Source organism: Globicephala melas, chromosome 11 (assembly GCF_963455315.2).
Source record: "Globicephala melas chromosome 11, mGloMel1.2, whole genome shotgun sequence".
NCBI lineage: Eukaryota > Metazoa > Chordata > Mammalia > Artiodactyla > Delphinidae > Globicephala > Globicephala melas.
The window spans coordinates 4,896,023-4,912,646 of NC_083324.2; the positions used below are offsets into that span (position 1 = coordinate 4,896,023).

At 43.0% G+C, this 16,624-nt stretch overlaps 1 protein-coding gene across 2 annotated transcripts in view; it reads left to right on the forward strand.

The window, feature by feature from the left end:
- RAF1 (Raf-1 proto-oncogene, serine/threonine kinase) overlaps positions 1-16,624 on the forward strand; it is a 79,846-nt gene that overhangs the window by 55,115 nt on the left and 8,107 nt on the right. Inside the window, exons 6-17 of one of the 2 annotated variants that reach the window (XM_060308092.2) lie at positions 218-316; positions 1,919-2,072; positions 2,668-2,727; positions 5,180-5,207; positions 5,315-5,442; positions 5,794-5,911; positions 11,943-12,027; positions 12,815-12,991; positions 14,423-14,469; positions 15,650-15,768; positions 16,160-16,291; positions 16,427-16,561. In XM_060308092.2, coding sequence (XP_060164075.1) covers positions 218-316; positions 1,919-2,072; positions 2,668-2,727; positions 5,180-5,207; positions 5,315-5,442; positions 5,794-5,911; positions 11,943-12,027; positions 12,815-12,991; positions 14,423-14,469; positions 15,650-15,768; positions 16,160-16,291; positions 16,427-16,561 — 1,282 coding nt within the window. The remainder of the gene's footprint in view (positions 1-217; positions 317-1,918; positions 2,073-2,667; positions 2,728-5,179; positions 5,208-5,314; positions 5,443-5,793; positions 5,912-11,942; positions 12,028-12,814; positions 12,992-14,422; positions 14,470-15,649; positions 15,769-16,159; positions 16,292-16,426; positions 16,562-16,624) is intronic. The other variant, XM_030840916.3, reaches the window with a different exon arrangement.

Here is a 16,624-nt window from a genome sequence, read left to right on the forward strand (position 1 = left end):
TGTGCTCATTGGCCGGTCAAAATTGTTCACATTCTGTAGTCATTCAAACCCAGTCACTTAGGTACCCTCTTACCCTGGCGGGTAGCCTGAAATGGTCCAGTAAAATGTGACTAGGAAAAGTTGAGTTTGAGTAGCTGTGAGTTTGCAAGGCCAGGCAGACTGACTGTAAAATTACTACTGCAAGTCTATAAACCAGTCTTCCTCTGATTTCATTTAGGCTGTTCCCAAATTCCATTGTTGGTGATATTGGGGTCCCAGTACTGCCTTCTTTGACAATGCGTCGGATGCGAGAGTCTGTCTCCCGGATGCCTGTTAGGTATTTTTTTTTACCTACTGCTTTTCTTTTGGAAAGTTTTATTGGGGCAGGTGGGATTGAAAGCATGAATACAAGAGTTCCCTTACGTTCCCTCCTTTCTCTGTGTAAACCCTTTGCTGCTTCTGTGGAACTCAGCATTGGCGTTAGAGCAAAACAGAACTTTTTCTCTGTGGTCCTCTAGTTCTTAAACTCTGGAAAGTGACTCTGACTACAATTTATTCTGTTATCCTAGCATGTCCCTTGTATCTCATTACATTTTAAAGAGTTTGAAATTTTGCCTTCCTCAGTATGCAATGAGCCTCAGGGAAAGCATCCCAAAACGATATACAATGGTTCGGTAAGAATAAAACCCTCAACTTTGAAGTGCTTATTATGGCCTTGCATTGCTAAAACCATGGTATTGGATTGGCCAAAAAGTTCGTTGGAGGTTTTCCATAACATCTTACGGCAAAACCTGAACGAACTTTTTGGCCATCCCAACATTGAATAAACTGCTATCTTGAAAAGAATCTAATTAGATTTTTAATATAAATATCTGTTTTAATGTGCCTGTGAGTTTGCACATAATTTGTCTTTACTCTGTTTTCTAGCTTTAAAATCAGAGTTTTGTTGAGTGCACATGCCTTACTGTTACACATGAATTTGGAACCTAAAATAAATCTACATCTTTGTCCAAAATATCTGACTTTAATTTATATATAATCATATAATATTTACTAGCCTTTGTAAGACTCATGGAAATTGTTAAAGGCAGTATATCTCAGAACAAGGAATTTGTACCGAAGTGATATCTGGATATATTTGTATATGACTTTTATTTTTCTTGATAATTTGAAAAGCAAACCTGACTGAAAAACTGTACTTGCTTCTGAAGATTTAGGTAGAAGAAACCAGGCCTCTGAAGGCATTAATGTTGAATTGCCTGGAAAGGCAATTGCGATAGAGCAATTTCTCTTAGGAAAAAAGTCTTTTATCTCTTGAATCTATGCATGGTGCTACTTGAATCTAAACAAAACTCCCGAGTAATCTTTGGAGCAGATAATGAAAATGTTATACTTAATGCGTGTTCCCAGTTTGGTTGGTGGGAGAGTGGCGTTGGGTAAAAGAGGCCAGTGATAAATTTCACGGTTAGGTATTGAAACCTAAAAACTGAATTCACATTAATTGATTTTGTGAGCTGTTTACGGGGGGAGAGTGCACAGTGGATAAAATGCTGGCCTGTTTGCAAACATGCTTGGCAGATCTAACCGTCTATTAAAAAATCTTCCTTAAAGTTTTCTAATTTAGTCTCTAAATTAACCTGGGCAAGTTCCATCTAGCTTTAGTAGGGGGTAGTATTGGTTGACAAATGCTAATCTGTTCTTTCCCAGAGATGGTCTAAAAATTCGGAGTATCCTGTAGAGGTGATTTATTAAATAGAAGAAAACTTATAACATATCATTTCTTTTCACATGAATTCTGAGCACATATATTATTTACTTTTTAAAAATTTGCATGCAAAGGCATCTAAACAGAAGAAACAGAAAATAGGTAGTTGAAAGACTTTACCAATACAGAGGCCTGAGTGTCAACCATGGAATTTTCTTTCTCCTTTTCACCTAGTTCCCAGCACAGATACTCCACACCCCACGCTTTCACATTCAACCCCTCCAGCCCCTCCTCTGAAGGTTCCCTCTCCCAGAGGCAGAGGTCGACGTCCACACCTAATGTCCACATGGTCAGCACCACCTTGCCCGTGGACAGCAGGATGATTGAGGTAATAGGGTCCTTCGCGGGTGGTGAAGAGTGTCAGTTATTTGGGTGGGGTTGATGGTTGTGTCAAGAGAGTTTTGGGTTTCAGACCTGATAAGGAATGTTGCAGCACTTTGTCAGGTCTCTGGACTTTTTGAATTTCTTATTCACTGCATCTTGAGACTAGCTTAATTAATCTGGTTGGTATATCATTCAAATGGAGAACTGAAACTTCCTGAAGAAATGTTAACATTTGAACTGATTGTTTCCATGTTAGATTTGAATAGGATTTCAGTGAGCTAGTGAATAAGATACATAAAGAGTAGTTTCTTTTTCATGTGGCAAAGAAAATAATAGTGATAGAGGACTACAAACTCTCTGAAAGACTTTTAAGTGATTTTATTTAGAAATAAGAGGGTGGAGTCACAGGATTTTAATAAGCAGGTATTTAGGAAGATATAAATGCGCAAAGCTAGTGTTTTCAAACTGCTTTTTCTTTTCTTGGCTTTATTGTATGTTCTGTTTGGTTTGCTTTCTAGTTCATCTTTATTAACAACTGAATACACTTAAAATACTTCCTTTGTTCTTTATTCTTCTTATTTCTCATTGCTTTGGACTAGAATAACAGCCTGAATGCTTCTCCCAGGGCGTGGTCCAGACGATTTTGTTTGAGGGGAAGAGTAGGTATTCTTCTTCATGCCTTTGCTTTCTTGTAAAGTAGCAGGATTGCTAAGACTGTCAGACAGTAGCCTGTCAAAAATGAAACAATCACTAAATTTTATGTTTCTTGTCAGACTTGGTCTCATGTTTTCTTTTTTTGGCAATAGCATATTTGGGAATAAAAAATAACTTTATGTGGTATTGTTGATAGGTGAAATCAGTTTCTCAAGTGAGATTTTGAGGCCAAGGGTATTAAAAAAGTTTTTTAAAAATCATTTTCAACTAAAGACTAATGCTAGATTTGTTTAGTTGTTACTCAACAGCATCACTATTTTATTTATATTTTGTTTAGAAACAAAATATGTCAGTTTGGTTGGTATGCCCTGAAAATCCTTTGATAAGCTTTTATCAAAGACAGCTGTGCTCTATCTACATCATGAATTGTTCCTTGAAAAACCTCAGGGCCACCCACTACCTCAGGCACAGCTTACGTACTCAGTCAGACCTCAGATCATTTTCGACATACTTGTCCTACCGATCAGATGTGGGAGGGGCTCAACAAAAGAGTTGGCTTTCGAATGTGGGGCCTAAACTTGTCATTTGGGGGCACTTTGGTTATCACAAGATTATTGTGAGGGGGTCATGTGTATGCAAGCTATGAGTTTTATTGTCTCTATTGTATTGTCACTAGCCCTGATAATAATACAGTAATATACCAGTTACTTTTCTTCTGATATGTGATTTAGTCCTGTATAAACACTGATACTTAGAGGGAACATGAAAAGTGAAAATTCTTGAAGTTTTATTATAGAATAACTAGCACATCTGTGGTGCTTAATCCTCTCTGTACTTTAGAAGCAGACCAAATTTTGATTCCTGTTTTTTAAAAATCACATATGATTCAGCATTTTAAAAGTACACTTTCTTGCTCTGTTTAAACCATCTTAGTTCTCTTTAATATTTAGATTTCGAGATGATGATAAATCAGTCCAACTGTAGAAATTAGCACAGAATTAAGTATGAGGTATGTAAGTGGATATAGGGAAGAAAATTATGACATTAAGAAAAAATCCTAGTGCATGGGAATGTACTTCTGGTCAGTAAAAATACATTGTGCCACGCTTTGACTAAAAACAAAGAATAGATTAGTTGAATAACAAAGCTACAGCTGCTAAATATTCTACTGAAATTCAAGTTATTTTGGACAAAGTTTTGTCTACCTGGCAGTCATCCTGTCATACTCAAAAGCATGCAGATTCCTAGGTTTCCCACCTTCCCTCCCAGACATACTTAAATCAGTCCTAGTGGGGTGGAGGGGCTTGGGAATCTGTATTCTTAAACACCTCTCCTGGTGATTCTGAAGACTGGCCAGGTTTGAGAACCCCAGAACCAGGCTTTATTGGTAAATTCTGAAGATGTTTGGGTGGGGCTGCAAAAGTGGGGGAGGCGCAGCTTGGCCTGTGATTCTTCTTATCTCTTGTAAAGATGTCATAGAGTGTGAGCATTCTGGTAACAGTTGTGTGAAAAAAAGGATCCTGTCTTTACTGTGGTTACACAAAGAAAACAGAGTAAGACTTCCAAGAGAAATAATCCTCTTTGAGGATATGGGGACCAAGTGTTTTTCTATTATTGTTATTTATATACTCCAAGTGAGGATTTATAAAAATGAGGATTTAGGTCTCATGGAGAGCCCTGTGATTTAAACTGTTCCAACTAAACAGTTTAATAAATTCTAAAGGTAGCCTTTGACCTCTCACCTGAGTAGAATGTAACTAGTTTCAGAGCTTACCCATAAGATCTGAGGAGCATTTTGTGATGAATGAGCTCATGGCTGAGATCTGTGGGTGGTGATTTTTAGTTCTGTTTCTGCCACCTACTGGTTGTGTGACACTCGCCATGTTCCTTTATCTGTTCACGTGTTTTCATATATGTAAAATGTAGGTTTTAGATTAGGGGATTTACGGTCCTTCCAGCTTTCTATGGTTTTAGGTTTGGATAAAATATGTAGTCGTGGTGCTTACCCATAGCAAATCCAACTCCTAGAGGAGTAACAGTGAACTTGCCACTGAACCCCTCATTAAAAATATTTTATTATTATTTTTTTGAGCTTCAGTGGAGCAAGATCCCCAACCACTGGAAGGATCTCACCTTGATAGTAACTTTGCCAGCCTTCCTTTAAAGAGTATCAGTCTGCAGTGTGCATTGCTTTCTAGAGAGAAAAAAGAATGCTGCTTTATTGTATATGAGAAATTAGCATCAGTCCTCCTAATATTTGATGATAATGATCTTGGAGATATTGGCCACAGACATTTGATGAATTTAATCAAAGAAAAGTTAGAGTATGTAATTAGACCTTTGGTGTTTTAGAGATTTTATAATCCACTTTGCTCCTGTAAATCCTTCTCCCTTTCCCTCCCCCAGAGAACATCTTTTCTAGTGCAGAAATTGACCAGCTTTCCTTTTCTGTTTCAGGATGCAATTCGAAGTCACGGTGAATCAGGTACTTGTCTAAGTCATTTAGCAAATAGTCATGGACTTTTTCTCTTTATGCTGTGCACCTTCTGTTGGCTTACCCATGTGTGAATTCTGTTTGTCTTGTCTATTCAGCCTCACCTTCAGCCTTGTCCAGCAGTCCCAACAATCTGAGCCCAACAGGCTGGTCACAGCCCAAAACCCCTGTGCCGGCACAGAGAGAGCGGGCACCGGGATCCAGCACCCAGGAGAAAAACAAAATTGTGAGTATGGTTAACAGTACCTCTTGCATGTTAGGGTTCAATAAGAAAAGCTTAGTCAGAAATGAGAATGCCTTTAATTTTAGGGTTGGGGGGCTCTAATTAAATGAATACATTATAAATATCAATGCCATTTTTGGCATGCTTACATTGGAAAACTTGCTGGTTTGTTGCAAGGCAGGGCACAACTAAAACGGTATTTTCTCAAAAGACAAAAACTGGAATTATCGTTAATATGTCTATCTTTAAAAGATATGGGAATGGATGGAGTTGGGTTGATCTTTTCTTTGACACCCTCGTTAAACAGACTTTTAACAGTCCATGGAGTATAACAGTGATCTCTGCTTGTTTTAGAGGCCTCGTGGACAGAGAGATTCAAGCTATTACTGGGAAATAGAAGCCAGTGAAGTGATGCTCTCCACTCGGATTGGGTCAGGCTCCTTTGGGACTGTTTATAAGGGCAAGTGGCATGGTAAGTCTGGGGCCCTTCCTTTACTACCAGGGTGAAGTCATGTTTCAGTCCAGAGAGGGCCAGGCAGGCTCACAGCAGCACTCTCCAAGGGTACTTGATTGCATCTGAAGATTGAACTTAATGGTATCTCAGTGACGTTTCATACTGTTCTGAGACTCAACAATGCTATAATTGGTATGAAAACGTTTTCAGGATAATGAGAAATTGGTGAAAAAGAGTTGAGCACCATAGTGAAATGTCACAGTCTCTTATAAACTGATTAAATACAGTGTGCGCCTGGGAGGAACATGCTTTGAAGCTCCTTAAATGTGTTTAAGAGTCTGTTGCTATTAGGAGGGGCATGGATTCTGGAAACTTAAAACTGGAAAGGACCTTAGAGATTTTACATGCCAGAAAACCAAGGTCCCCAAGAGGGGGAACTCACATACCCATGGTCAAACAGTTGTGCACAGGAAAGCCAGGAGCCTCCTAAAACCGATTTCCTTTGCTCTGCCCTGGGATTGGTTGTGGGAATCTCTATCAAACAGGAATGCACAGACTTAATTCTTGAATCTGTGGGGACTTGACATTCTTATTTTAATGGAAACACTTTGTCACTTGGAAGAAACTTTCTATTTTAAGGTCTGTAGCCAAAGCTTCTGTATTTTGTCAACATACTTAACATTTCTGTCAGGTTTTTAATGCCTCTGGCTTTAGGATGTCAGCCAGAAACTGTTTTCTGGAAAATGCTACATGTTCCCCAAAAGACATCTCTTCTAAATTCAGATTTTAATAAAGCAAACAACAACAACAAAACCCCACACAAAACCTAGGGTGCCTAGATGCCTGTGTTTCTACTTTGGATGCCACTGTATTCATCTTTATACATAAATGGACAAAGTTATGAGCATAAAATACATTAGAGCATTAAAATTCAAGTTGTTAAAAACTGAGAAACACTGTGGATTTTCCACTTACAACTAATCATCTGACAAATTTCTCGTTCTTTGCAGGAACTGGCAAAGGACTGAACGTTTGTAGATACATGTAGGGTGATTCCTTTTCTTTCAAAAATTGCGTCTAATATACTACTGGCCTGCCTCCTGGGTCACTGAGAAATTATGCTGTTGCAGAATATTTTCTACATAGATGTCATAAATGTCTTGGTGATCCCTTAGAAAAGAAAAACACAATTTTTTGAGATTGAGTGCTTGTATCTGAGACAAGAAGGCTGTAAGTAATTGCAGGAAGTGGAGCAGAAAACACTGCTTTTAATGCTTCCATTAGGAGTATTTTATCATTTTTATCCGTTTTTAAGCCTCAGCTAAAAGCCAATACATGCAGTTTAAGTTGCGCCCAAATTTAAGCTTCCTCTGATTGAGCACTTTTATTTGGGGGTTCGTAGTTTTTCAGAGCATTAGATTTGCACAGTACTGCCTTGAGCTTCCGTTTTGTCTCAATCTCGAACTTTTAAACGATGGTAAGGAGATGTATCTGCTATAGTGTTCCTTCCATAAAGACAACTGGCAGGATGTAGCTAACATCTAATGCTTTAGGATTCTACTTTTTCTAATTTAAGAGTGTCAAAAGTCAGAGGAGCGAGGAGCAGTGGACTTTTAGCCCCTCAGAAAGCAAGCCGTGGTCTGTGAATGAAGAGGAAAATGAGAGGGTCAAGGAAAGCGTAATTTCTAGATTGAGTATTTTGTGCTATATTTGCTTCCTTTTTTTTCCCCCGTTGCTTTTCTGATTCCTATATATAATAGAACGTTTTATTCAATTTATTAAAAATTACAGCTGTTTTGGTGTCCCCCCCCCCCCCGATTCTGCCTGTCGGCTGTGAACAGAAAAGGTCTTAAAGCAGCCAAAGTGGAGGCCTCAGATCCGTGAACTAATCAGCGCACTTACCTTATGTACGGAAGAGACCCTTTTGGGCCCAAGTGCAGAGTGTCATTTGGGGTCTGATTTGGCAGCCTCTGCTAATTACAAACAACACATTAAAAGAGATGAATATAGCAGTTGAAGCTGTCAGACTGTTAGCAGCGAGGTCACTTACAGCATGAGAAGAAGGCAGCAACCCCCTCAAGAGCAGATCCCCAAACCTGGGAACACTCTTGGGCCACAGTGTGAAGTCAGCAGCCTGGTATAACCATCTATGGGGATCCCCAGCCCAGCCTAAGGCTGAGGTTTGTCATTTTGACTGAGTCAATAAGTAGTGGAGGAATGGTGTTCATTCTATTTCCGTTCTAGAAAGCAGAGGTGTGTATAATAAGTTTTAGACAATCTCAGATGATTAAAGCAGGGAAATTAATTGGTGTTTAAAAAGGTAAAAACAGGGCTTCCCTGGGGGGCAGTGGTTGAGAGTCCGCCTGCCGATGCAGGGGACGCGGGTTTGTGCCCTGGTCCGGAAAGATCCCACATGCCGCGGAGCGGCTGGCCCGTGAGCCATGGCCACTGAGCCTGCGCATCCTGAGCCTGTGCTCCGCAACGGGAGAGGCCACAACAGTGAGAGGCCCGCGTACCGCAAAAAAAAAAAAAAAGGGTAAAAACATTTGAAATTCACCAGTGATAATAGCTCTTCCTTCTTCAATGGTAGATGAATAATATTAATATCTTATTAAAAACATGATACCCAATAGCCATGTATCTTAACTTGTTTGTACTACATTTGCCTCTGACTTTACTATGAAGGGAAAGTAAGAAGTTCTGGTTTGACAAATAATGAGTACTTCCTGTAGTTATTAAGCAGTGTTGCTGAATGCCTATTGCACGGAATGCTGGAGAGGTGGACTTAGTCATGATGTGCTTGGTGCCGAGGACTGCTGAGCAACTAAGTCCCCGGTATTCCCTGCTAGAGGCTGTGGCCACTTCCAACGCCAGAGCTTCAAACAGACAGCTTTTCAATTCATAACTTGCCTTGCTGACAGTTGCATCTTAGAATTCACTCATTTCTTCAGCCAGTGTTTCCTGAGCATTCTTCTAATACCGAGCATTTTTCTAGGGGCTAGGAATGAAGCCCTGAGCAAAACAGATAAAAATTCTTTCTCTTACGGAGTTGATATTCTGGTGGGCATAATAACCAAGAAAAGCAAAGGAGATAGTGTGTCCTAAGTGCTAAGGAGAAAAATGGAGGAAAGCAGGTATAGAGTGGCAGGCCTGGTTCATAGTTTTTAGTAGATTGGTTAGGGAGGAGTCTGCTGAGGAAGTGGCATTTGGGAAGCAGCAACAGCAGATGCAAAATGGGCCACTCACCTGGCCTGTCCGAGGAACTCAAGGAGGTCTGAATGGCTTTAGTAGAATGAGAGAGGGAGAGGCTAATAGCAGTGAGGTCTGGGGTGTGGGTTATAAGGTACCATAAAGACTTTGGATAACATTTGGGTGAAATGGGGGTCTCAGATTGTGCAAGACCTTTAGGAGGTTTGCCCAGCCTTGTCCTGAAAACCAGAGTGATAAGGGAGCTCATGAGTTACCTGAAAAGTCATTCTAGCTCTGGGCATTTCCTACCAGTAGAAAACCATTTTGTATAGGAGTTGAAATTGGTTTTCCTATGGTGTTTGCCCATTGTTCCTACCAGACTGAATCGCTGGTATGGCAGTCCTTGGAGGGTACACATACAAATGAGGCTGTGCTGTAACACAGAGTATGGTCTCTGGGTTTGAGTAAGAAAGTGCACATAATCTGCTGCCATAACTGTTAACCGTGAGCTGCCTGGCCTCTGGATCCCTATGGTGCCATGGGCTCTGTTTTTAGTTTGACCCTGTTCAGTCTTCCCATCAGTGACTTGCATGACTCAGGTATTGTGGATGACTTACACAGCGGTGTCATGCAGATTTGGATAATAGAATTTGGATTTAGAAAAATGGGAGGATTTGAAGTGTCTATGATGATAGAACAAAGAAAGGATGAACTTTTAACAGGAATAAGTCTTGTTCACGAGTCCAGAAAGTAGAGGCTAGAGGTGGAGGATGTTCAGCTGACAGCAGGTCAGAGCGAGTCACTGTGAACAGGCTTTGGCTGCTGATGGATCATCTGAGGTCTGAGGTTGCATTACTGATCAGGTCCAAAATGGGTGACGCTGAGGGTGAGTTCAGCGATGACTGGAGCGTGCCCAGAGAAAAGCTGTGAGAAAGGGAAGGGCTTGCAAAACTAGGCTCATGAACTAGGAAGCAACCCCTTCTGAGGGACCATCCAGCATCTCCCCAAGTCTTTCTTCTGCATCCCTATCTCCAGCCTGTCCCTTTAAACCCCCATCTATTGCCTGGCCATCTCCTGGCCCTTCCTCTCAGTTGACTGCCACATTGAGTCAGTTCACCTTCACAGGGTTTCTTGCCTCCATCTCCTCCTTTTTATCCCTGCTGTCACCAATGTGCCTGCATTGCACCTGCGTTCTTGTAGCAGACTCCTCCTCCCTGGCCTCCCTCCTGTCCTACAGGTGTCAAATCACATGCTATGTTAGAGTTTCCCAAACACAACTTGGCGTTTGTCTCATCCCCCTTACCTCACCTTTGTTCCTGGTGTACCAAGTCTAGAACAGCCCCTTCCTTTGGCTTATATCGCACTTCCTTCAGAAAACTTTTCTATATTCTCTCTGCCAAGGTATTTACTCCACTCCTCTGTCATCCCCCGACCCCAATCCTGTCTTGGCTCAGACTGCTCCAGAATGGGCAATTATGCAAAAGACTCCTGTCCCTCTACTCAGTCATAAGGAACTTGAGGTTGGGGCTGCATAGTTTACCAGCTGCATCTTCCTAGTTATAAGGTAGCTCTGAATATAGCATATGCAGCTCTGCCATCCAAAGTCAGCAGCACCTTCCAGGCAGCCCTGGGCCCTCAGTAAGTTCATGTGCCAGTGAACTGGATAAGAACCAATTTGGAAGCTGCTGCTAAGTGGGGATTTTAGCTTTAGATGATACAAACAGAGATCACAGGGCAACAGTTAGGGACCTATCATAAGAACCATCTCTGTACCATTTGGTACTCCCCAAAAGTGGAATGAGTGCTCCAGCAGGCTGCAGGGGGGTGCTGCCAAGGGCACATGCTCAGTTGTGGAGGAACTAAGTCACCTCCAAGTGCCACTGAACTTAACTCCTACTTTGTTTGATCATTGTATTTAGTAAAGTTATTTGTCATGAAAAGCTGAGGTCCTAATGGGGCTTCAGGTAATTTACTATCTTTACAACTATTGTAAGTATGACATAACACTTCTGAAAGTGGCTTCTAAATCGGTAGCACCTGTAAAGTAGCATTGATCCCTGGATGTTTCTGAAGTTATATGAAGAGGCTGGTTTTTACTCACAGTGATTGACAGTCAGTAATCAGTATTTTAGTTAGAAGTACAGCTATTGGAGTCAGACTAGGGTTCTGATCCTGGCTCCAGCACTTTCTTTTGGCTGTATGACTTTGGCCAAGTAACTAAACTTCAGTTTGTTGCTTGTAAGATGAGGACGACAGTATTAACCTCATAGAGCAGCTACGAGGATTAAAGGAGGTAATACCTGTGAGAGCAGACAGTGCCAGGGTATAGTAAGCAATCAGTATTAATCATTAGGATTACTTTCTAACGGCACTGAAGGCCGAGACGCTTAATTTCAATATATGTCTTTGAATTTGTACAAGGGAGCTTCTCAGGTCTCATTGAAATGTGGCTGCTGAGTTTAGCATCAACTGCTTACTAACTGGCCTGCTTCCGGGCCCCAGCCTCCTGGCCCCGAAGACTCAGTATTTGCTGGGCCATTCATATCCATCTGCTGATGTCATCTTCACAGGCCCAGGTTGTGACCTGTCACACATGACCTTAGCGCTGGGGATGCCAGGCTTGACAGGAACAGTTTAAACCAAGCTGGTTCAAGGCCTGTGGGGCGGTATTTTAAGGATAGTAGTATAATCTAATTTTTTAAGCTACTTGATAATACAGAAATTTGCATAGTATTTGTTCCATCTGTGTAGGTATATGATTTTTGAATAAGTGATTAATTATATCTTCTTCAGATCTAGTGTACATGAAAAATAACAAAGTAAGATCATTCAACTGCACTGACTATAAACTAATTTGCAGGAGATGTTGCAGTAAAGATTCTAAAGGTTGTTGACCCCACACCAGAGCAGTTCCAGGCCTTCAGGAATGAAGTGGCTGTCCTTCGGTGAGTAGAAAGCTGGCCTGTCCCTTGGTGTGGCAGGGGCGGGGCGTGGATGCTGGTACAAGCACCGCAGAGGAAGTAGGCTGCATGGCATCATGACCTGTCTCTGAGGGCTGATGGCTGGGACTGGTGGTGAGTGTTCACTATGGAGTCCTGTGGTTGAAACAACTCCCTCATGAGTGAAAAGGAACGGAAGGTTTCTTCCAGCTTATGCGCTTGTTAAGCCTTTAGAAGAGCCCCCTTTGATGAGCATACCCCCTTCCACTGCCTCAGGTCTCTGGGCTCACTACACTGATAGAACAGCCCAGGTTCTATCTCTGGATTTTGTTTTGACGTAGGGAGAGGTGGGTTCTATTTTCACATTTATTTACAAGAACTCTTTATAGCTAAGTTGCCTTAATTTGGACTTCAAAACCATCAGTTTTGAAGTCTTTGAGTCACTGTTTACACTTGTAGGAATAAACTGAATAATGATGGATTCCATAGATGCGGGGTCCTTGTGACCCCTGTGGGGAGATTGGTGAATATATGTTGATGAAAGAGAACGTCCTCTGTATGATCAAGGCCAGCACTGAGGGCAGTGACGGCAGCCCCTCTATCAGCTCACAACACCAGCTGGTTCATCAGCAGTCGGCTGTGTTTGCTTTGCCAGCCCCTGGACTGTAAGCATGGGTGGTGTCAGGAACATGCAGGGTCTGGTCGGAGACAGTGGGAAAGCAGACTAGATCTCCCTGTTCTGCAGCAGCGGAAGGTTCAGAGCCTTTCTTCTCTCCTCCCCTCCCCTCTCCAGCAAAACCCGGCACGTGAACATCCTGCTCTTCATGGGGTACATGACGAAGGACAACCTGGCAATTGTGACCCAGTGGTGCGAGGGCAGCAGCCTCTATAAACACCTGCACGTCCAGGAGACCAAGTTCCAGATGTTCCAGTTGATTGACATTGCCCGGCAGACGGCTCAGGGAATGGAGTGAGTGAATGGCCTGATGCGTAGAAAATCTGGGGTCCAAGGATCAACTTGTCCCTAAATCAGAACCAAGATTAGGAAAAGCCAAGCCCGTTAAGTGACTTCTGTGATATTTTTGCACAGCTGGAAATGAACCTGTGTGGTGGGCCAAAGGAACAAGAAATTCAGGTTTATTGCCCAAACTGAGGCTACCCCCTTAGGGCTCAAATTCAGGTTCCAGCAACCGCCCTTAAAATTCAGCCAGACAGGGGCTTCCCTGGTGACGCAGTGGTTGAGAGTCCGTCTGCCGATGCAGGGGACACGGGTTCGTGCCCCGGTCCGGGAAGATTCCACATGCCGTGGAGCGGCTGGGCACGTGAGCCATGGCCACTGAGCCTGCGCGTCCGGAGCCTGTGCTCCACAGCGGGAGAGGCCACAACAGTGAGAGGCTCGCGTACCGCAAAAAAAAAAAAAAAAAAAAAATTCAGCCAAACACTCAACACAGTGCGGGTTGCCACCTTCTGGTGGGCATCGTGTCTGAGGTGTAGCCCATCAAGTGTGCTTATTCCACGTAAAGGTTTGATCAGGTGTCACGTTCTGTGTAATTTTTCCTTTTGGAGAATGCTTAAATTAAGGTGATCCATAGCACCTCCATTAAATACTATTGTTTTGGGTCTTTGTGCTTTGACACATTTCTCTGTGAAAGGGGTGTGCGTGTGCGTTTCATTCTTGGCTAAGCCAGGGCAGTGCTTCTCAAACTTTTCCTTGGAAGTACCCCTAATGTGGAGCAGGGGGAACTCCTCATACCCCCCGACGACTAGGAACTTAACTAAAGCTGTGCTTGCAAGTGGTTTATAAAATCTCATGTTGTATTTTTAAAATTCATATGGAATTTGCATTGTGTACATTTCCAGAAATGACTAGTCAGTTATTTTTTAGAGATGAAATTCACTTTTAAAATTCACCCCTTTAAAGTGTACAATTCAGTTTTTTTAGTATATTCACGGAGGTGTAAACCATCACCACTAATTTTAGAAGATTTTCAAGATACTAGATGAAGTCTTTTGTGTCTGGCTTCTTTCACTTGGCGTGTTTTTGAGAGATTCATCCATGTTGTAGTGTGTATCAGTATTCCATTCCTTTCTATGGCTGAAGAATATCCCATTGTATACAGCGTTTTATTTGTTCATCAGTTGATGGATATTTGGGTTGTTGGAATTACTTTTTGAATAAAACTGATGCTGAAAGAAGACCTTCCCTGTTTGTGCTGTGGCCTCACTTTCAGGTGTAAGTCCTGACGTGGACCAGGCTGAACCAGTGCAGGGCCAATCCCCGAAAGTGACTTCTCAACTAGGAGTCAGGCCTTCAAGTGGTTTACTTCTTAGATGTAATTTGAAGCTGCTTTCTACCAATATCTCTCAAACTGGTTTTAATAGACTTATTTTCCCTTCACAGCTACTTGCATGCAAAGAACATCATCCACAGAGACATGAAATCCAACAGTATCCTTTGGTGGTAGTTTCATCTGACTGCTCAGTTCTAAATTTAGGACACTTTTAAAGTTTACCTCAGCAAAAGTGACTCTGGAAAGAGTTCCATGAAAGTTGAGATACCCGTTTGGGTTATGCTTGAAACAGGCCAATTTTTAAATGCTCTTTATTACTAAATTTAACTTGGGAGAATGGGCCTTTTGTCTTTTATGCTTACTTCTAGTTTGTGGACTGTATATCTGGTCAGGCAGTAGCTGCAAGCCAAAAGTTGCAAGATTTTAAAAATTACTACTTAAAATTGTTTCTTGAATGCACAGAAATGGTTTCCTTAGAGATTACTGTTGGAATCAACCCTTTCCAAAGACTTAATGTGCTTTTACAGAAGGGGAATGAATAAAGGTGTTTTTCTTGCTGTAGGGTGTGAAATGTAACCATTTTACATCTGCCTCCCTCCACCAGCCTTTCTCTTTGAAGGGAGTATGGCATTACAGCTACACTTTGCTTCTTGGCCAGTGAGAGGCACAGCAGTTGTGTTGGGTCGCATGATGGGATGTGGCCTATTTTGGGCATGGGTCTGAGACATAGGATACCTTTTAGTGGTGGGTTTTTGGGGACCAACATATTATACCATGAAGGCAGACACCACCGATTTTAAGGAGGTATGAACTACTGGGCATCAGCAGATCCCACAAGTCGGCCTTAAACTGCCTGGCTTCTTTACTCAGAACTGAGGTGTTTGGTTTTGATTTCGAAGTCACCAAGTGGTACCTATCCTGTGAGAAATGCCTTCAGGCAGACAGCATTCAGGACTCAGGGTGTTTCCGTTAGCCATTGGAGGGCAGGATGCAGGCGAATGGATGTAAGCAGTCAGCAGGCCACGCTCAGAGTCTTGGGGCGTAAAGGCACCTACGTTATGTGGCAATGTCACAAGGCCAGAGACCCGGCTCCTAGGTGTGTAAATGGAGGCAGCAGCAGCAGTGGGGGGCAAACTGGCTTGTTGTGGCTGGAGCCAGAGAATCTGGTGCCCGGAGCACCTCCTGGAAGGAGCCGCGTTCTAAAGCACTAGCAAATCCAGTGCAGAGAAGGCTGGGGCAGATGGGAGGCCGAGATGGTGCTAGTTAAGAACTTGGGGAAGTTTTTCAAAAGTAACTTGACCATTCTTTTAAAACCACAGTCCTTAACAGGCATTGAGATATATTTCTCCATGAAGGCCTGACGGTCAAAATTGGAGACTTTGGTTTGGCAACAGTGAAGTCGCGCTGGAGTGGTTCTCAGCAGGTTGAACAACCCACCGGCTCCATCTTGTGGATGGTGAGGCGGCTGGGCTCCCTCTAGCAGGGTGCAGGGCCAGGAGGGGTGATGTGATGGGAGGTCTGTATGCAGGCTTCAGGCATTTCTCTACATTTCCTGACCACCTCCGTGACACCTGTAGTGTTGGCAGCCCCTGGGCAAATTTGGGTTTCCTGGAGGAAGCTGGCGACGACGAAGTGCTGAAGCACAGCTCGGGGGGAGTTAGGTGATGGGGAGTGCTGGAATCTCAGAGACAGGATTCCTGAGCTCCTTTGAGCCTGAGAGTGGGAGCCCTTTGGGAAAGAGCTACAGCAGGGCTGAGGCGGGGACTTTCATACCCAGCCCAAGGGACAGCCTGGCTCCTGCATGTCTGTGGGGCGCAGATGGTGACAAATGCACTTTGTCCCCGTAGGCCCCAGAGGTGATTCGAATGCAGGACAATAACCCGTTCAGCTTCCAGTCCGACGTCTACTCTTACGGCATCGTGCTGTACGAGCTTATGACGGGGGAGCTGCCCTACTCCCACATCAGCAACCGCGATCAGGTGCGTCACTGGTGCTGAACAACCCGCTTGCCGTGGAAGCCCCCGGGCTCTGCCCATCTGAGCAACACAGGGTGGAAGGTGCTGCTTTCACTGTTGTTCATCCACCTGTTCCCTCAACTGCTTTCTCTCCCTTAGATCATCTTCATGGTAGGCCGAGGGTACGCCTCCCCAGACCTTAGTAAGCTGTACAAGAACTGCCCCAAAGCAATGAAGAGGCTGGTAGCCGACTGTGTGAAGAAAGTTAAGGAAGAGAGGCCTCTTTTTCCCCAGGTAAGACTTGGCTCAAGGTGCTAGAACTGATTAAAGCAGGAGTTCTTAGTGATACAAACAAGG